The 17,780-nt window shown below is 42.8% G+C and overlaps 1 protein-coding gene across 8 annotated transcripts in view; it reads left to right on the top strand.

The window, feature by feature from the left end:
• The window catches only part of cep63 (centrosomal protein 63), a 551,023-nt gene that overhangs the window by 468,838 nt on the left and 64,405 nt on the right, over positions 1 to 17,780 (top strand). For all 8 annotated transcript variants that reach the window (XM_059650934.1, XM_048542754.2, XM_059650936.1 and 5 more), the window contains 4 exons: positions 777 to 852; positions 4,394 to 4,577; positions 15,775 to 15,870; positions 16,527 to 16,655. In XM_059650934.1, the coding sequence (XP_059506917.1) occupies positions 809 to 852; positions 4,394 to 4,577; positions 15,775 to 15,870; positions 16,527 to 16,655 (453 nt within the window). In that variant the 5' untranslated portion in view covers positions 777 to 808. The remainder of the gene's footprint in view (positions 1 to 776; positions 853 to 4,393; positions 4,578 to 15,774; positions 15,871 to 16,526; positions 16,656 to 17,780) is intronic.

Consider the following 17,780-nt stretch of genomic DNA (forward strand, 5'->3'; position numbering starts at 1 on the left):
TCAGTCCAACGTGTGTGCAACCGCTCTCCTGAGGAGCAATTTACCTGGGTCTATTTCTTTGTTTTGCCACTGTGACAGGCTGAATCCCTCTTTGATTGAAGCTGCTTCTAACATATTCTCAGGCAGTGCATTCCAGCTCACAACCACTTACAGCATGAATAAGTTTTACTTCATATCACCATTGCATTTTTTGTCAATTAACTCTGTGTCCTCTTGTGCTGGATCCTTCCACGATAGGAGCAATTTCTCTGATCAGATTCCTCATGATTTCTAACACACTTATCCAGTCTCCTTTCAACCTTTCCTTCTCCAAGACAAACTGTCTCAAATTCCCCCATTTATTTAGGTAACTGAAGTCCCCCATTCCTGAACCTAATGAAGTGAGAGACTGATGTCCACTTGCTGAACGCACTGTAATCCTCTTTGTGTCTGTGCTGATCATTGAGATATTTGTCCAATCATTCCCACTCCCTGCTTTCCTCTTCATAGCCCAAGACATTTTTTCACATGGAGGTGATTGAAAGATCCTAAGATAAGAAATGAATTAATAAAGTGAATTTAACCTGTGATCCTACTTAGGACTGTAGAGTAGGAGTTGGAAGGGTAATCTAAACAATTAGCAATGAGGAAGAGTCCTAGAAGTGAAAATGGCTACAGTGTGAAAGAAAATGTGACTCCAGATTTGAAAAGTATGATGAAAGTAGAACAGAAAGCTTGGTTGACAGTAGAGTGTGGCAGACACAGTTTTAAAGAAACTCTCTATCCTATATGTATAGTTGCCCATTTGAAGCTGGGAGGAAAGGAAGAAATGGAAGCTTTACTCGAAGCAGTGCAAAACTTTGGTCAAGTTGGGTAAGTAGAAAAACTCATTTGAAAGTTTTGATTATTCTTAGAAAATCTTTCGGAGCTTAATTTCACTTTTGCCATTGTGGTAAATAGCTTCTAAGTTGCAATGCTTTGCTGTCATTCGTCATTTTATCAAACCTCAAAATCAAGCACAGTAACATTACATATCCCTTTTGACTAGTTATGCCTTACAGGAGGATTCAAAAATGATTAGGGGTGAAGAATGGGGAAGTGAGATGAATTGAGATGATTCTTCAAAGAGCTGACAGACACAGTGGACAGGATGGCCTCATCCTGTGTTGCTACTTTCTAGGATGAATAGGAATGAAGGGAACACTGTAATTTGTTTGGAAAATTGGAAAGTGAGAAATCTGAGAAACAATGCTGCAAGGTGTACAAGAGGAATTTTAAAAAAAAAGTTCTGGATAATCTTGATAATGTCCAGATTTAAACAGCTAGCACAAGAGGCAGAAGTATCATGAGAGGAAGGTTTACAGGCAGTAAGTCATTAGGGTCTGGAATATAGGACCAAAATGTTCGGTGGAGGCGGGTTCAGTTGAGGTATTCAAAAAAAAATTGGACTGTTATTTGAAAATGATCTATGTGCACGGTTACTGGGAGGTGGTAGAATGGCATCAAGTGAATTGCTCACTTAGTGAGCTGTTGCAGTCACAATAGGCCAACTGAGCTTCCCCAGCACCATAACAATTCTGTAACATGGTGCAATTAATCTTGATGTCTTTGAGCTGACAAATAGATTTCAGTCTATGAGTATGTTTAGGGTAAAATTCTGTCTTAATTTCTTTGGAGCGCTTGGATAATCTTTATTAAGTTTGTGCATGTGCCTGTGCCTGTGCATATGTGGTAAGTTAAAAGTGCTGGCTTGTGTCTGGCCTGGGCCATATTGTTATGCAACTTACAGGGAACATTACTTCATGGGATTATATTTCTAGTGGGATGGAAGTGTAAAAATGATGGACAAGATCCAGTTCTGTCATTCTGACCTCCTTTTCCAATGTGTGGAATTTTACAGTTAATTCAGTTGGAGGAACGGCTAGTTTGTGATGAAAAGTAATGCCAACTATGTGGGTTCAGTTCCCACACCAGCTGAGGTTACCATGAAGGACACCCTTTCTCAACTTCTTCTCTCGCCTGAGGTGTGATAATCTACAGGTTAAACCTGCACCAGTCATCTCCCTCTAAACAAAGAGCAGCTCAATAATGTAATAGGTCTATGGTGACTTGATGTTACACCTTACATTTCCCAAGATAAAGGTCATGACTCATTTGTAACTGCAAGAATATGAACTGGAAAGTTCTCCTGTCTTGTTTTGCACTGAGTCCATTATGTTTAGTGATCTTTAGTTTTGATTAAGTAGTAGTCATGATGTTGAGCATCAAATAATCTCAGCTAGCTGTGCTTCAGTGATTGACAGACAGTCATAGACTCCCTATAGTGTGGAAGCATGTCATTCAGGCTATCGAGTCCACACCAATCCTCCGAAGACCATCTTACTCTAACCCATCCCTCCCCACCCTATCCCTGTCACCCTGCATTTTCCATGGCTAATCTACCTAGCCTGCGCATCTTTAAACTGTGGGAGGAAGCAGCAGCACCCAGAGGAGACCCATGCAGTCATGGAGACAATGTGCAAACTCCACACAGTCAGTTGCCCAAGTCTGCTAGGAAATAGAACTGAAACAGCACCTGCAACTTAAAGAAGATGTGTTTCAGTTTCTGTTGTTGACATTTCTCATTTGTTTTGATGACTAGGGCTGTTTGGTTGAATTTCAAAATGTTAAGATTATGTATCTCAGGAGGGGATTCTGTTTTCAATTTTTGATTGTAGGGTTTAATCATTTATTAAAGGTTTATTTGTCTGATGTTTTAAGTGGATTAGTACATGTTTTTATAAGACTGACCTCTTGAGGAGATTTGTGTTTTTTTTTCCTGTTTCACCGATGAAGAATTGTGTTTGAATATGGAAGCCCTATTAGGTTGTTAATTTTTTTTTGTTCATTTTAGGATACATTGAGGCATGTCCATAGTAGATTTGAGATAAGTGACTAAGGAAAATATGTAGGAATGGCATGAGAAGTATGTTGGGGGTGATGGTTGTGTTAGGCAAGCATTGGGAGGCAGATGGTGTTATATTTGTCTCTGATCTATTTTTGTGACTGTAGTATTTACATAACTGACCCAGGGCAGTTCCTGGTCACTGGTAATCCCTGGGATGTTGATAGTACAGGTTGGACTCAGTGATAATAGATTCACTGAATGCCAAGAATCAATGGTTAGATTCTCTCTTGTTGGCAATGATCATTAGACCATAAGACCATAAGACATAGGAGTGGAAGTAAGGTCATTCGGCCCATCAAGTCCGCTCCGCCATTTAAATCATGGCTGATGGGCATTTCAACTTTGCTTCCCTGCACTCTCCCCGTTGCCCTTGATTCCTTGTGAGATCAAGAATTTATAAGAGCATAAGACATAGGAGTGGAAGTAAGGCCATTCAGCCCATCAAGTCCACTCCACCACTCATTGCCTGGCACCTACTTGACATGAATGCTATTTACCACATACCAGCACGAGCCTTAAGCGGGCTGGCTACACATCGAGATGGACTACTTCAGTATATGCGGTCGTGAGAGGTTCAGAACATTATTCAGGCAATCACAGTACTATTCTTACAAAGATTATTGAATTGGCAGCTGTGGTTGTTGGACTTGGGGTACTGCTCTCAGAAACTCCTGTAGTGACGTCCTGAAGCTGAGACAATGAGCCTCCTTCAGCTCCAGTCTCATTGACATTATTTTTGTTAAAGCCCATTCATGCCACACTGCTACAGTCGATCGCATGCTGCCATTTTAAGACAGATGTCAGAGGCAGGTTCTTTACTCAGAGAGTGGTAAGGGCATGAAACGCCCTGCCTGACAATGTAATTAACTCAGCCACATTGGGGGCATTTAAACTGCCCTTGGATAAGCATATGGATAATGATGGGATAGTGTAGGGGGAGGCGCTTAGATTAATTCACAGGTCGGCGCAACATCGAAGGCCGAAGGGCCTGTTCTGCGCTGTATTGTTCTATGTTCTATGTAATCCAGCTCTTCCATTCATGTTTGGATTAAATCTGCGATGAGGTCAGGAGTTAAAATGCTCAAAACTAAAAGTTGAGTAAGTAATGCTTGATAGCACTGATGACAATTTATTCCACCCCTTTCACCAGCATAGACTAAGGGAGCAATAATTGACCGGGTTGATTTGTCTTTTTTGACTTGTGCAAGATATAGTTGGAAAATTTTCCATTTTGTTGGTTAGATTCACGTATACAACACAGTACAGTACAGTAGCTGCACTGAAATAATTTGGCTAGGGGTGGGGCTGGTTCTGTCCATAAATGAGTGAACCTGCTATGTTCCATCATTACTGAAACAGTTGTATTGAATGATACCTTTTCTTTTTGCCGTGTCATTTTCGGAATGGAATCTTATTCAAACTTCAAATTTCTTTCTCTTTGATTTTGTTGGCTTCAACTGAATCAAGCTGCAGCAGTTCTCTTACCACCTGTGAGGCTGAATTACAAGAGCTGATGAAGCAGATCGATATCATGGTAGCCCAGAAAAAGTCTGAGTGGGAAGCACAGTTCCAGTCGGTGGAAACCAGGCTGAAGGTCCGAGAACAGGAGCTCAGTGCGTTTCGATTATTACTTGACCAGAAACACACAGAGGTAGGAGCAAAACTCCCCTTGACACTACACTGGAAGTGGTCAGTGATACTTTGAAGTTGCTGTCATGTTCCTATTTCAGTTTAGAAGAGGGGGTTGTTACCATCTCTCTGCGAGTGTGCTTGAAGTAGTGGGTTGGTTAACAGTGAATCTAGAAGCAGGCAGCAGACCAGCTGAGCCTGAGAATGTAGAGACTGGCTGCTCTTGATGAGCAAGCCGGAGGTTTTTATTGTGTGCTGGTGACAGACAGTCTGCTCAGAATCTTGAGATTACTAAGGTCACTCAGTTCTCATTGGTTGGGCATGTATTTGGCTTCCTGGGAAATTGAATTGAAATGGTGGCTTGCTTCAATCTCATTGAAATCCCAGAAATTGGTACAAGAGGGTCTTTCAGTACATAGTGTGTCTGTGGCAGTCCATGAAGGGCTACGCAGCCCAATTCTACATTTTGCGTTTGATCAATCAGCTAACTCATCTTCAAGAAGATACCTGACTGTTTAAGTGTGAAAATCTAATCAGAAACTTTCATCCTTTCAGGTGAATGTTCCAGCTCCTTGCCATGCTCTGGTGACAAATACTTCATCTCCCTTCTAATCCATCTGCAAGTTACTTTAAATCTATGCCCTGACGTTTTGACTACTCTACTATAGTAAATAGGTTAACCCTATTTATTTTATTTTATTTTATTTTAGGAGCAGTGAGGTTATACTGGAACTGTATAACATATAGAACAAAGGACAGTATGGCACAGTACAGGCCCTTCGGCCCATGATGTTGTGCCGAACTTTTACCCTCAACCTAAAGTCTATCTAACCTCCACCCCTACCCTATACCTATCATCGATATGCCTATCTAATAGCCACTTAAATGCCCCTAATGAGGCCGACTCCAGTACCCTCTCTGGCAATGCATTCCACACCCCTTACACTCTGAGTAAAGAACCTACCTCTAACGTCTCCCCTATATCTACCTCTACTCACTTTAAAACTATGCCCCCTCACAATAGCTACCGCCACCCTAGGAAAAAGTCTCTGGCTGTCTACTCTATCTGTACCTCTGATCATTTTGTACACCTCTATCAAGTTACTTCTCATCATTCGTACTTCTAAAGAGAAAAGTCCCAGCTCTCTCAACCTTTCCTCGTAAGACCTTCCCTCCATTCCAGGCAATATCACTTGGGTGAGGCTGTAGCTAGAGTATTGTGTGCAATTCTGGAATCCACATTATAAGGGGGATATGATTGTGTTGGAGAGGATGCAGAGGAGATTTACCAGGATGTGGCCTAAACTGGGGAGTTCGAGTTATGAAGAGAGATTTTCTTAAAGCTGAGGAGATTTGGGGAGGAGCATGAGTGAGATGTATAAAATTACAAGGGACATAGGCTAGACAGGAAGAAACCTTCCTCTTGATGGAGGGATCCATGACTAGTGCATAGACTTAAAGTAAGGTTTGGGAGGTTTAGAGGAGATGTGAGGAAAGAGAGTAGTGGGAATCTGAACACACTGCCTATAAGGGTGGTAGAGGCAGAAATCCTCGTAGTATTTAGATGTGCACTCGTGATGCCAATGCTAAAAGGCTATGGACCAAGTGCTGGAAAACGGGATTGGAATAGTGAGTTGGTTGGTTTTGATTAGTATGAACGAAATGGGCTGAAAGGCTGTTTTCTGTACTCTATATCTCAAAGTTCCAGACGTCAATTTGCCTGCTTAGCTCATCTGTGTTACTTACTGTATTTTCACACCTTGGATATCTTGTTGTGCTCAAGCAAGTTGCTTTTTGTTTTTAACTAATATAAACAACAGCTGTAAAGCTGAGTGGTCTACCAGCATCTGAAAGAGAGTTAACATATTTGACTTTCCAGTGTTCTTTTATGTCTATTCCAAAGAGATAGCAAGAACTGCAGATGCTGGAGTCAGAACACAGCAGGTCAGGCAGCATCAGAGGAGCAGGAAAGTCAACATTTTGGGTTTACACCCCTAATGATCTACTCCAGACCTTTATTTGCTTTGCTTTCCAGGTCTCCAGATGACTTTGGAGCAAATTACTGCAGATGCTGGGATCTGAACTGAAAGCAAAAATGCTGGAGATCACAGTGGATCAAGCAGTATCCATGGAGAGAAAGCTAGCGAATGTTTTGAGTCTAGATAACTCTTCATCGGACCCGAGGTAAAGTATGGAGGGGGCAACATTTCTGCAAACGTTGGGGGAAGCGAGTGGTTTGCTAAGGAAGAAAGCATGTTGACAGTTCAGATTTAAGGGATCAAAATGTGAGAATGGCAGAATAATGATGTGTCTAACTGCCAGACTGGAACCAATAGTCCCATTGGGGTGGGGGTAGGGGAGGAAATAGTGACAGAGAACGTAACAAGCAAATCTTAAAGAAGGGGAAGAAATACGTTCACAATTTGAAGGTGTTACACTCAATAATGAGCCCTGAATTATGTAAACTGCCTAGTTTGATGAGATTTTGATCCTCCAGTTTACGCCGTGATTCACTGGAGCATTGCTGCATTTTGAAGACAGACCAATGGGATTACAAGCAAGATACTGTGTGAAAATGACCAACTATGGGGAGGTCCCGGTGGGGAATTAAGGATGGTCTGAGAGCTCTTGGTTTCTTCTCCAACCAGAGGCCTGAACAGTCCCTATTCACCATCACTCTCTTCGACTTGGCTGAACTTTTTTTCTCACTGAACAATTTCTCTTTTAATTAATCTCATTTTTGCCAAGCCAAATGAATGGCTGTGGGTACGCGCATGGGCCCCAGTTATACCTGCCTCATTATGGGATGTGTGGAACAATCCTTGTTAGTCCTACGCTGGCTCCCACCCACCCACAAGTCCTTATTCAGTACGTTGACAGCTGGTTTGGGACCGCTTCATGTTGCTGCCTGGACCTTGAAATTTTGTTCATTTTGCCTCCAATTACTACTCTTCTATAGCTTTCACATTGCCCATATCTGATACTTTCCTTCCTTTTATTGACCTCTCCATCCCCATTTCGGAGAATAAACTGTCCACTTCCACCACCACAAAGCCACAGACTCCCATAGCTACCTTCACTACAGCACACCACACCTCTTATCCTGTGAGGTTTCCATCGCATTCTCCCAAGTCCTTCACCTATGTTGTATTTGTTCGGATGGTGCCACCTTCCAAAACAGTGCTGGTGATGTGGCTTGCTTCTTCCAAAACTGTAGTTTCGTGGACACTGTGGTTGATGGGGCCCTCAACTGCCTTCACCCTAACATCCGTGCTTTTGCCTTGCCCCTTCCCATCACCTTACAACTGTGTGATTGGGTGCCCTTTGTTCTCACTTTACACTCAGCCAGCCTCCGCATTCAAAGGATCTTCTTTGCCATTTCAGACAACTCCAGCAGAACACGACCACCAAACACATCTTCCCCTCGTTCCCCATTTCTGTATTTTGCAGGGATTGTTCCATCTGGGACACACTCATCCATTCCTTGATCACCAACACCTTCCCATGTAATTGCAGAAGCTGCAACACCTCTCCTTCACCTCCTCCCTGCTCACCATCCAAGAGCCTAAACAGTCGAATGTTTGAGAAGATTTGTAGCTTGGGTTGTGGATGAGATTGTCAATGTTACCCAGCGGGGTGATGAAACATTTGCAATCAACCCCTGCCGTCGCCATCCCCCCCAGCTCAGTGAACAAGTCTACAACCTCGGCCTAAACAGTTTCTCCAGGTGAAGCAGCATTTCACCTGTATCTCCTCCAATCTTGTGCATTGTATTCACTGCACCCAATGTGGCCTACTCGGCGTTATAGAAATGGAACACAGGCTGGGTGACCGCTTTGTAGGACATCTCTGGACCATGTGCAAGCATGACCTGACTTTTCCGTAGCTAGTCATTTTAACACAGCGTCTTGCTCGCAATCCCACCAGTCTGTCCTTAGCATGCTGCAATGCTCCAGTGAATCACAGCGCAAATTGAAGGAGCAACATTTCAATTTCAATCTAGATAGTTTACAACCTTAGCTCAATATTGACTTTAACACCTTCAAATTGTGGACCTATTCCTTCCCTTTCTCTTAGTTTTGCTTGTTATGTTCTCTGTCACAGTCCCTCCCCAGTGAGCTTGCTGTTCTTTCCAGTCAGTCAGTTGGGCACACCATTATTCTGCCATTCTCATATTCCGATCACTTAATCTGAACTATCAACATCCTTTCCACCCCTGCATTTCAACAAACCACCCACCCCCCACCCCACCACTATTGCATAAATGCTGTCCCCCACACACTTCATATTGGCTCTGATGAAGAGTCATCCAGACTCAAAAGCGTTAGCTTGCTTTCTGTCCACGGATGCTACTTGACCTGCTGTGATCTCTAGCATTTTTTTGTTTTCTCTCCAGATAATTTTCTGCCTTCCATTTCCCATTCTGTTTTCTACCTTCTGGTTATCTGTCTTCAGCTTATAGAACATGGAACATTACAGCGCAATACAGGCCCTTCGGCCCTTGATGTTGCGCCGACCTGTGAAATCAATCTGAAGCCCGTCTATTCACCCCTGCCTGGATTGTTTAAACTGTCCCCGATAACATGAGCAAATCCCTGCTTTTATAACTGGTTTGTTACCTTGAAAGTCAATCTTCCCAGGTTCTTTCACATTCACAAAGCAGTGAATAGGTTTCTCATGGTTTATCGTTGCACTGTATGTTTGTTGTGTCTCTGGATGGCATTAGTACTTTATATTTTAGCTTTTTCTTTCATTGTAAAGCATTATGGTGACAGTATTGTTCAGATCACGTTCAGACTGCTCAAACCATTTCCAAGTCAGGCCGAATAATGTATAATAAAAACAGACTGCTTCAAGTACTCCACAGGTGGAGGGACACGTAGTGAGGAAATGGGGAAGCTGCAGAAGGACTTAGACAGGTTAGGAGAGTGGGCACAGAAGTGGAAGACTGATACAATGTGGGAAAGTGAGGTTATTCACTTTGGCAGGAAGCAAAGAGGTATAGACTATTTTCTAAATGAGAAAAAGCTTTGGAAATCTGAAGCACAAGGGATTTGGGAGTCCTAGTTCAGAATTATTGAGTCACTTAGTTTGATAGTTAGGGAGGCTATTACAGTGTTAGCATTCATTTTGAGAGGGCTACAATACAAAAGCAGAGATATTCTGCTGAGATGGTGTAAGGCTCTGGTCAAATCTCATTTGGAATATTGTGAGCACTTTTGGGCCCTGTATCAAAGAGTGGATGTACTGGCCTTGCAGGGGATCCAAAAGATGTTCACAAGAATGGTCCCAGAGATGAAGGGCTTATCATATGAGGAGCATTTGAGGACCCTTGGAGTTTAGAGTGGGAATGTCATTGAAACTTGCAGAATACTGAGGGGCCTGGATAGATTGGATGTGGAGAAAATGCTTCCACTGACAGAGAGATTAGTACCCAAGGGCACAGCCTCAGTGGAGGGATGATCTTTCAGATCTAAGATGAAGAAGAATTTTTTTCAGCCAGAGGCTGGTGAATCTGTGGGACTCCTTCCCACAGAAGGCTGTAAAGGCTAAATCTTTGAGTGTCTTTGAAACAGAGGTAGGTAGGTTTGTGATTAGTAAAGGCATCAAGGATTCCAGGAGAGGGTAAGAGAATGAGTCAGAGGAATGTACCAGCCGGGCAGCACGGTGTCTCAGTGGTTAGTATTGCTGCCTCACAGCACCAGGGACCCGGGTTCAATTCTGCCCTTGGGAAACTGCCTGTATGGAATTTGCACATGCTCTCCGTATCTGCGTGGGTTTCCTCTGGTTTACTCCCACAGTCCAAACATGTGCAGGTCAGGTGGATTGGCCGTGCTAAATTGCCCATAGTGTCCAGGAATGTGTGAGTTAGGTGGATTAGCCATGGGAAACGTGGCTAACCTCTTCCCGGCACCCTACCACCACTACCGGCATGTCTTATAATATTAAGGTCAGACAGCCGCTGTGGGAGAGAAATGGCATTTATGTTTAAGGCTGATGACATTTCATCAGAACTTCTCATCTGAACAGTCATTGACCTGAAATGTCTCCCTCAGTTACTACTCGACCTGTTAAAACATTTCCAGCACTTTTTTTTTATTCAATATTTCCAGTAGCCACACTGTTTCACTTCTGAAGTAATGACCAGGATCTTCTGGTGTGCAGCAGAGAGTGCCCGTTGTTGACCCTGTGTAAGAGTGCCCTCATCTTTGTATCAAGACCACCTGTCCTGGATCCACTGTGGATCCAGGGATGAACTGAGTCAGGAGGTCGAGAAATGGAACATAATTGCAGTCAAATCATACTGCCTTTTGGCCCCCTTCCTTTTGAAGGCTCCCACTTTGAGCACTGTCAGTTGTTGAATTTCATTGTTTTTAAATGGACTGGCCTTTTCTCTTAAGCTCTTCCTCACTCCCATTTGTATCCCCAATAGTCACCTCCACCCTCATATCCCGTAAGAATGCTTGTCCTCAAATGCGCGCCTCCAACAATACTGCTGCTGCTATAACATTAGCCAGAGTAAGGAGCCAAAGTTCCTGGATGTTGAGCAGTGAGATAGAACGGGAGGGGAGTCAGTATTGTTTGGAGGTGTGGATAAGGTGGTGTTAATCAGACTGGGTGGCTGAGTTGTGTTGGGTGTAGGTGGGAATTGCTGGGGTGTGGGTTTGGGGTCACAGGGTAGCGGTGAAGTGAGTCGTGCCAGATTTGCACTGTGTGAAGTAATAGAAACATTTCAAAGTAAATGTCTGGACACCTTGCAATCTTCTCCCTTGCTTCCTTCAGTAATCTGGATGTATCTCCTGTTGGCCTGCATACTAATCCAATTTTAAGCCTGCTAAGACCTTCTACCTCTTTATTGTATTTTATACAAGGGTATCATAGTCTTTTTCAATTTTTGTATCTACATTGTCCTCTTTATAATGAACACAGATGTCAAGTACTCACTTAAAATTTGTGCCTTCTAGCTCCCCACACAGCTTGCCGTTTAGCTCCCTAAGCTTCTGTTCTTCTATCTCTCTTGAACTCTTTGGGGGCCAATGGTACACTTGCAAAAATATGATTACCTCCTTTTTGAATTTAAATTCTATATGACATCAATTGAGGAGTCTTCAAAGAGATCATTCTTCTTCCTTGCAGTAATTGGTTCTTGATCGATATTCTTCATCTCCTATTTTACACCGTACTCTGTCTCACCTGAAGATTTTAAAATATTGAGCTACCAGTCCTGACCCTTCCTCAACCATGTCTTCATGATATCAGTTATGTCATATCCCTGTGTGCCAGTCAGCAACTTCAACTTATCTGCCTTTCTTGCTAGACTCTTTGCATTAAAATAAACCCAATATAATCTTGCCAAGCTCCCTTGTGTCTTAACTTGACTATACAAGCTCTATCCCGCAGATTGTTTTTCCTTCTACTTGTCCCTGCATTACCGTCTCTGTTTTGTACCTCTTGTATGTATCCCAACTCCCTGACAAATTAGTTTAACACCCATCCACACCCCCCAAAAAAAATCAGACGGAGTCCTTCAGATTCGTACAGTTGCCCCCCTTTTGCAAGAAACAGATCCAGTGATTCAGGAATATAAAGCCCTCCCTCTTCAGCCACACGTTAATCTGTGATATCCGTCTGTTCTGGTATTCCCTGCTGTGTGTCACTGGGAGTAATCCAGAGATTAAAATCCTTGAGGTCCTGCTTTTCAGTCTGATACTTAGCTCCCTAAAGTCTGTTGTAGCGCCTTTTCACACTTCTTCCTTAAGTTGTCAATACCAATATATGTAGGCTACATAGGACTAAGCTTTAGCTTCTGGAATGGTTCCTGTGGATTTGAAGTTGGCAAATATAGCCCTATTATTTAAGAAGGGTGTAAGGAAGAAAGCTTGGATCTAAATATGTTAGCCTTACATCGGTGTTAGAGAAGATAAGTTTTGAAGCTAACATGAAGGTATGATAGGTTATTAGGAAGGTTAGTGCCTTTATTGAAGATGGTTTAAGTACAGCAGTAGTAAGATCTTGCTTCAACTATATAGGAGCTTGGACAGACTGCACCTGGAGTATAATGCACAATTCTGGTCTCCTTATCTCCGGGGGGAAAAAAAAATGCTAAAAAGGATGGAGGGACTTTCTTATGGAGAGATTGGGCAAACTGGACCTGCATTCTGCAACCTTTCCCCCCCCATCCCCATTTCTGAAGAAGGGTCCAGACCCGAAACATCAGCTTTCCTGCTCTTCTGATGCTGCTTGGCCTGTTGCGTTCATCTAGCTCTACACCTTGTCATCTCTGATTCTCCCAGCGTTGGCAGTTCCTACTATCTCTGCATTCTGTAGAGTTTTGAAGTATGAAAGGTGGAAGTTTGAGTTACAAGGAGAGGCCGGATCGGCTGGGACTTCTTTGACTGGAGTTTAGGAGCTTGAAGGGTGACCTTATCGAGGTTTATAGAATAATGAGGGGCATAGATAAGGTGAATAGCAAAAGTCTTTTCCCAAAGGTGGGTTAATCCAAAATTAGGTGGAATATTTTTTAAGGTGAGAGGAGAAAGATTTAGAAAGGACCTGAGGGGCTACCTTTTGCCACAGAGGCTGGTACATATGTGGAATGAACTGCCAGAGGAAGTAGTAGATGCAGGTGCAGGTATATGAATAGCAAAGATTTCAAGGGATATGGGTCAAATGCAGGCAAGTGGGCTTAGTTTAGATTGGGAAACTTGGTCATCATAGATGAGTTGGACCAAAAGGTATGTTTCCGTGCTGGCTGCAGGACTCTATGACTCTATCCCATTAAATCATTGAATTGGACAGAATCAGGGATGGATTTACAAAAGGGAAATCATACTTGACAAATCTACTGTAGTCTTTGAGGATGTAACTAATAGAGCTGATCAGGGAGAGTGAGAAATTAGTGTGTAAAATTAAAGTGGATGGGATTGTATTAAAATGGATAGAAAATTGGTTAGCAAACAGTAAGAATAAATGGATCGTTTTCTGAATGACAGGCACTGACTTTGGGGTGCTGCAGGAGCGGCAGTAGGACCTGAGATATTCACAACATATGTTAATGATTTAGATGAGGAAACTATATGTAATATCTCATGTTTGCAAATGACTCAAAGCTGGATGAAGTGTGAGCTGTGAGGAGGATGCAGAGATATTGCAGTGTGGTTTGGACAGGCTGAGTGAGTGTACGGATGTGTGGCAGATACAGTATAATGTGGGTAAATGTGAGATTGTTCACTTTGCTAGCAAAAATAGGAACACAGATGATTATTTGAATGGTTATAAATTGAATGAGGGGAATGTTTGATGGGACATGGGTTTCCTTGTGCTTCACTTGTTGAAAGCACAGTGGTGAAGCAGGCAGTAAAGAAGACAAACTGTGTGTTGGCCTCATAGTGAGAGGATTCAAGTACAGGATCAAGAATGTCTTGCTGCACTTATATTGGGTATTGGTGAGGCCACATTTGGAGTATTGTGTGCTGTTTTGGTTTGGTTTCATTGTCTGAGGAAGGATGTCCTTGCTCTAGAGAGACTGCAACAAAGATTTACGAAATTGTTTGTTGGGGTAGTAAGACTAATGTATGTGGAGAGATTCATAGGACCATAGAAACCCTACAGTGCCGAAGCTGGCATTTGGCTTATAAGGGACGGCGTGGTGGCTTAGTGGTTAACACTGCAGCCTCAGAGTGCCAGGGACCCAGGTTCGATTCCAGCCTCGGGTAACTGTCTGTGTGGAGTTTGCGCATTCTCCCCGTGTCTGTGTGGGTTTCCTCCGGGTGCTCCGGTTTCCTCCCACAGTCCAAAGATGTGCAGGCTAGGTGGGTTGGCCATGCTAAATTGCCCGTCGTGTTCAGGGCTGTGTGGGTTATAGGGGGATGGGTCTGGGTGAGATGCTGCAAGGGGCGTTGTAGACTTGTTGGGCCAAAGGGCCTGTTTGCACACCATAGGGAATCTAATCTAATCTAAACCAACATTTCCCACTGTCAATTGAGCTAACCCCTACATCTTTGGACTGTGGGGGGTACATGGGGTACCTGGAGGCAACCTGTGCAAATTCTACTTAGAGAGACAATCGAGGTCCAAATCCAGGTTCCTGGAGCTGTGAGGCAGCAGTGCTAATCACTGAGCCATTGTGCTGCCCTCATTGAGTTCGTTAGGATTGTATTCACTGAGTTCAGAAGAATGAGGTGGGATCTATAAAATTCTAAGAGGACAAAAGAAGTTAGTTGCAGGAAGGATGTTCCCATAGGTGGGGGGAGTCCAGAACCTGAGGTCAGAGTTTAAGGACAAGGGGTAAACTTTTTAGAAGTGAGATGAGGACAATTGTCTTTACCCAGAGAGCATTGAGCCTGTGTTTCAAAAATGAGGTAGAAATAACTCTTGTAGCTAAAGGCATCAAAGGATATAGGGGAAGGGTGAGACTGGGAATTGAACTTGATGATTAGCCATTGATTGTGTTGGATGGCAGAGGAGTTGAATGCCTTACTTCTGTACCTTTCTTCGATTACAAAACACTTGAAGGGATAGACAGAGCAGATGCAGATAAGCTGTTTACCCTCATTGGGAAGCCTATAATCAGGGGTCAAATCTGAAAAATAAGCAGAGTGCTATTTTGGTCTGAAATGAGAAGAAAAGTTTTTTATTCAGAGGGTTGTGAACCTTGGGAATTCTGTCTTAGAGGGCTGTGGAGGCTCAGTCTTAGAGCATGCTTAAATTTGATAGATTACTATTTACTAATGGCATACAAGGTGTTTCAATCAGCCTGACCAATGACATGGATTCAACAGGCTGAATGACCTACTCCTGTTCTTTGTTCCTGTGACTGTTCACCCTTCCCCTTGAGAATGCCCAGCAGTCTTTCAGTGACACTCCTGATCCAGGAAGGTAACACACCATTCTGGAGTCACGTATATGGCTGCCACATCACTAGTCTGTATCCCTTGGTAATCAAGTCTCCTACAACTGTTGCTTTTCCTCTCCCCTTATGCAGCTGGGCCCTGTTTGCAGTCCCCCACGGAATCATTACATCTTCCACAGATACTGCCTAGCCTGCTAAATACTTGCAGCTGGTTTTCTTTTTAATCTATGTTTGAACTGTTCACTAACTTCCAAGAGTGCAGCCTGTGAGCAAGAACTGGTCTGTCCTCCTTTGATGACATTATCAACATGCCAAATGATTATGCTCAATTTCTTCCACAAGTAATAGTATCTGTTCTGTTGTTCAGGTGGGAGTCTTGCGGCAGCAACTTCAGGACAATGAAAAGGTTCAACGTGATATGGTGGTGCAGTATGAAACACAACTGAACGTATTTCGCGAAGAGGTAATGTCAAGATATCGCACGCAATTCATTTTTAAAAGAAAATCCATCAAGTATATGTTTGTGTTTTTCAGTCAATTACCCCATCTCTTGTTCTCCTCCCACCCTCTGTCAGAGGACCTGTGATTGTTGCAGGGTTCCTGATCCATAGATGCGTCACTCACAGAGCCGACCATCCTAACTATGTATGTTGAAACACTCACTGCTGGGGAATGTGAAAATCAAAATAAATCCTGCTGTCTCATGATGCCCACAACAAGTGTATGCGGCTTGGCTGACAGCACCAGGAGATAGCTGATTATTTTCTCTCTTCACCTCTCCCCACATCTTGCTAAACTATTATTGCCATCTCTATCCAAAAACTAAAAGGTTCAGTTACAGCTTGGGGCATAAGTGACAGTACTGAGTTTTTTGGAACTGTTGTCCTCAGAAGGAACTCAATATTACAGTATCGCGCGTTGGCTTAGTCTGAAAATTCCCTTGACTCGGTGTATTTGGTGCTGCGTGCAACAAGGGAATCCTGAAAGTGGTTGATCTGGCTCACCGCTCATTGCAAATGGCATAGTGTCACACAGGCTGCAAATTGGGCGGTGTGGCAGAGAATGTAGTTACTGCAATAAATCCATTTCTAATTTCCATTCCAACTTTTATACATGCAGATTGGGAAACTGAAGAAAAGCTACGAGAAGTTGCAGAGACGACAGTTGAAAGACAGGAGGGAGCATGTCACGGAGAGATCAGAGAAGGAAGGCATATCTGAACTTAACAGGTTGAGCAAGAAGGTCGAGGTAAACAACACTGCGTGAAGTTTATCTCTGATCACAATTTTAAACTCAGAGCGAAGCATCTTCCAGGGATGCCAGCCTTTGTGCTCCTGAGATGCTGCTTGGCCTGCTGTGTTCATCCAGCTTCACACTTTGTTATCTTGGATTCTCCAGCATCTGCAGTTTCCATTATCTCTGATCACTGCGTGAAGTTTGGTTTGTTTGATTTTGCCAATTGGATTATTTTGGCATAAAGTCTCATCTGTGTGTTTTGCTGCCAGGATTTATTACATAGACAATAATTCTAAGTTCTTATGTCTCTGCCTGATTTTTAAATTGCAAGACGGAAATAGTATGCAAGCATGGACCATTGTAAGTGGACACTGATATGTTTTATGACAGCTTTATAAATACCAGGAATTCCATTTAATTTTAAAACCAATTGTTCCAAGCCAGGATTAATACTGTACACAAGTTCTTTCTACCCTATCTCTCGTCTTGTATTAGCATATTCTTCTCTTCCCATCTCCCTCACATGTTTATCTTGCTTCCCTTCAAATGTAGCTACATGATTCACATCAACTGCTCTGTGGTGGCAAGTTCCTTATTTTCACTACTCTCAATGATAAATAAAATTCTCCTTAGTTCCTTATTGGCTTTTTGGTGATTACTTAATAAACAGCTTTAGATTCCCTCGCAATCATAAATACCTCTTCTACATTACCTGTTTGAATGGTGGAGCATGTTGAATGGGCCAATGGCCTCCTGCTCCTACTTGCTATGTTCCTAATTACATGTAACAACCTTGCAAAAAAGTGCTCTTTTTTTCAGCTTCTGGACAGCCTGTTGGCTGAACAATACTTTGTATGATGTGGAGGTGCCAGTGTTGGACTGGGGTGGACAAGATCAGAAATTACACAACGCCAGGGTATAGTTCAACAACTTTATTTGAAAACATAAGATTTCAGAGCCTCACTCGTTCTTCAGGTGTTAGTGAGAGAGGTAGTATCATACACAGGATTTATAAGTAAAAGATCAAAGGTTCACATCATTGATGAGGATATAGTAAAGAAACCTAAGATGCTGTTAAATCTTTAATCAGTTCGAATATTTTAATTGATTTTAATATATATATGTAAATCCCCAAAT

Source organism: Stegostoma tigrinum, chromosome 14 (genome assembly GCF_030684315.1).
Source record: "Stegostoma tigrinum isolate sSteTig4 chromosome 14, sSteTig4.hap1, whole genome shotgun sequence".
Taxonomy (NCBI): Eukaryota; Metazoa; Chordata; class Chondrichthyes; order Orectolobiformes; family Stegostomatidae; genus Stegostoma; species Stegostoma tigrinum.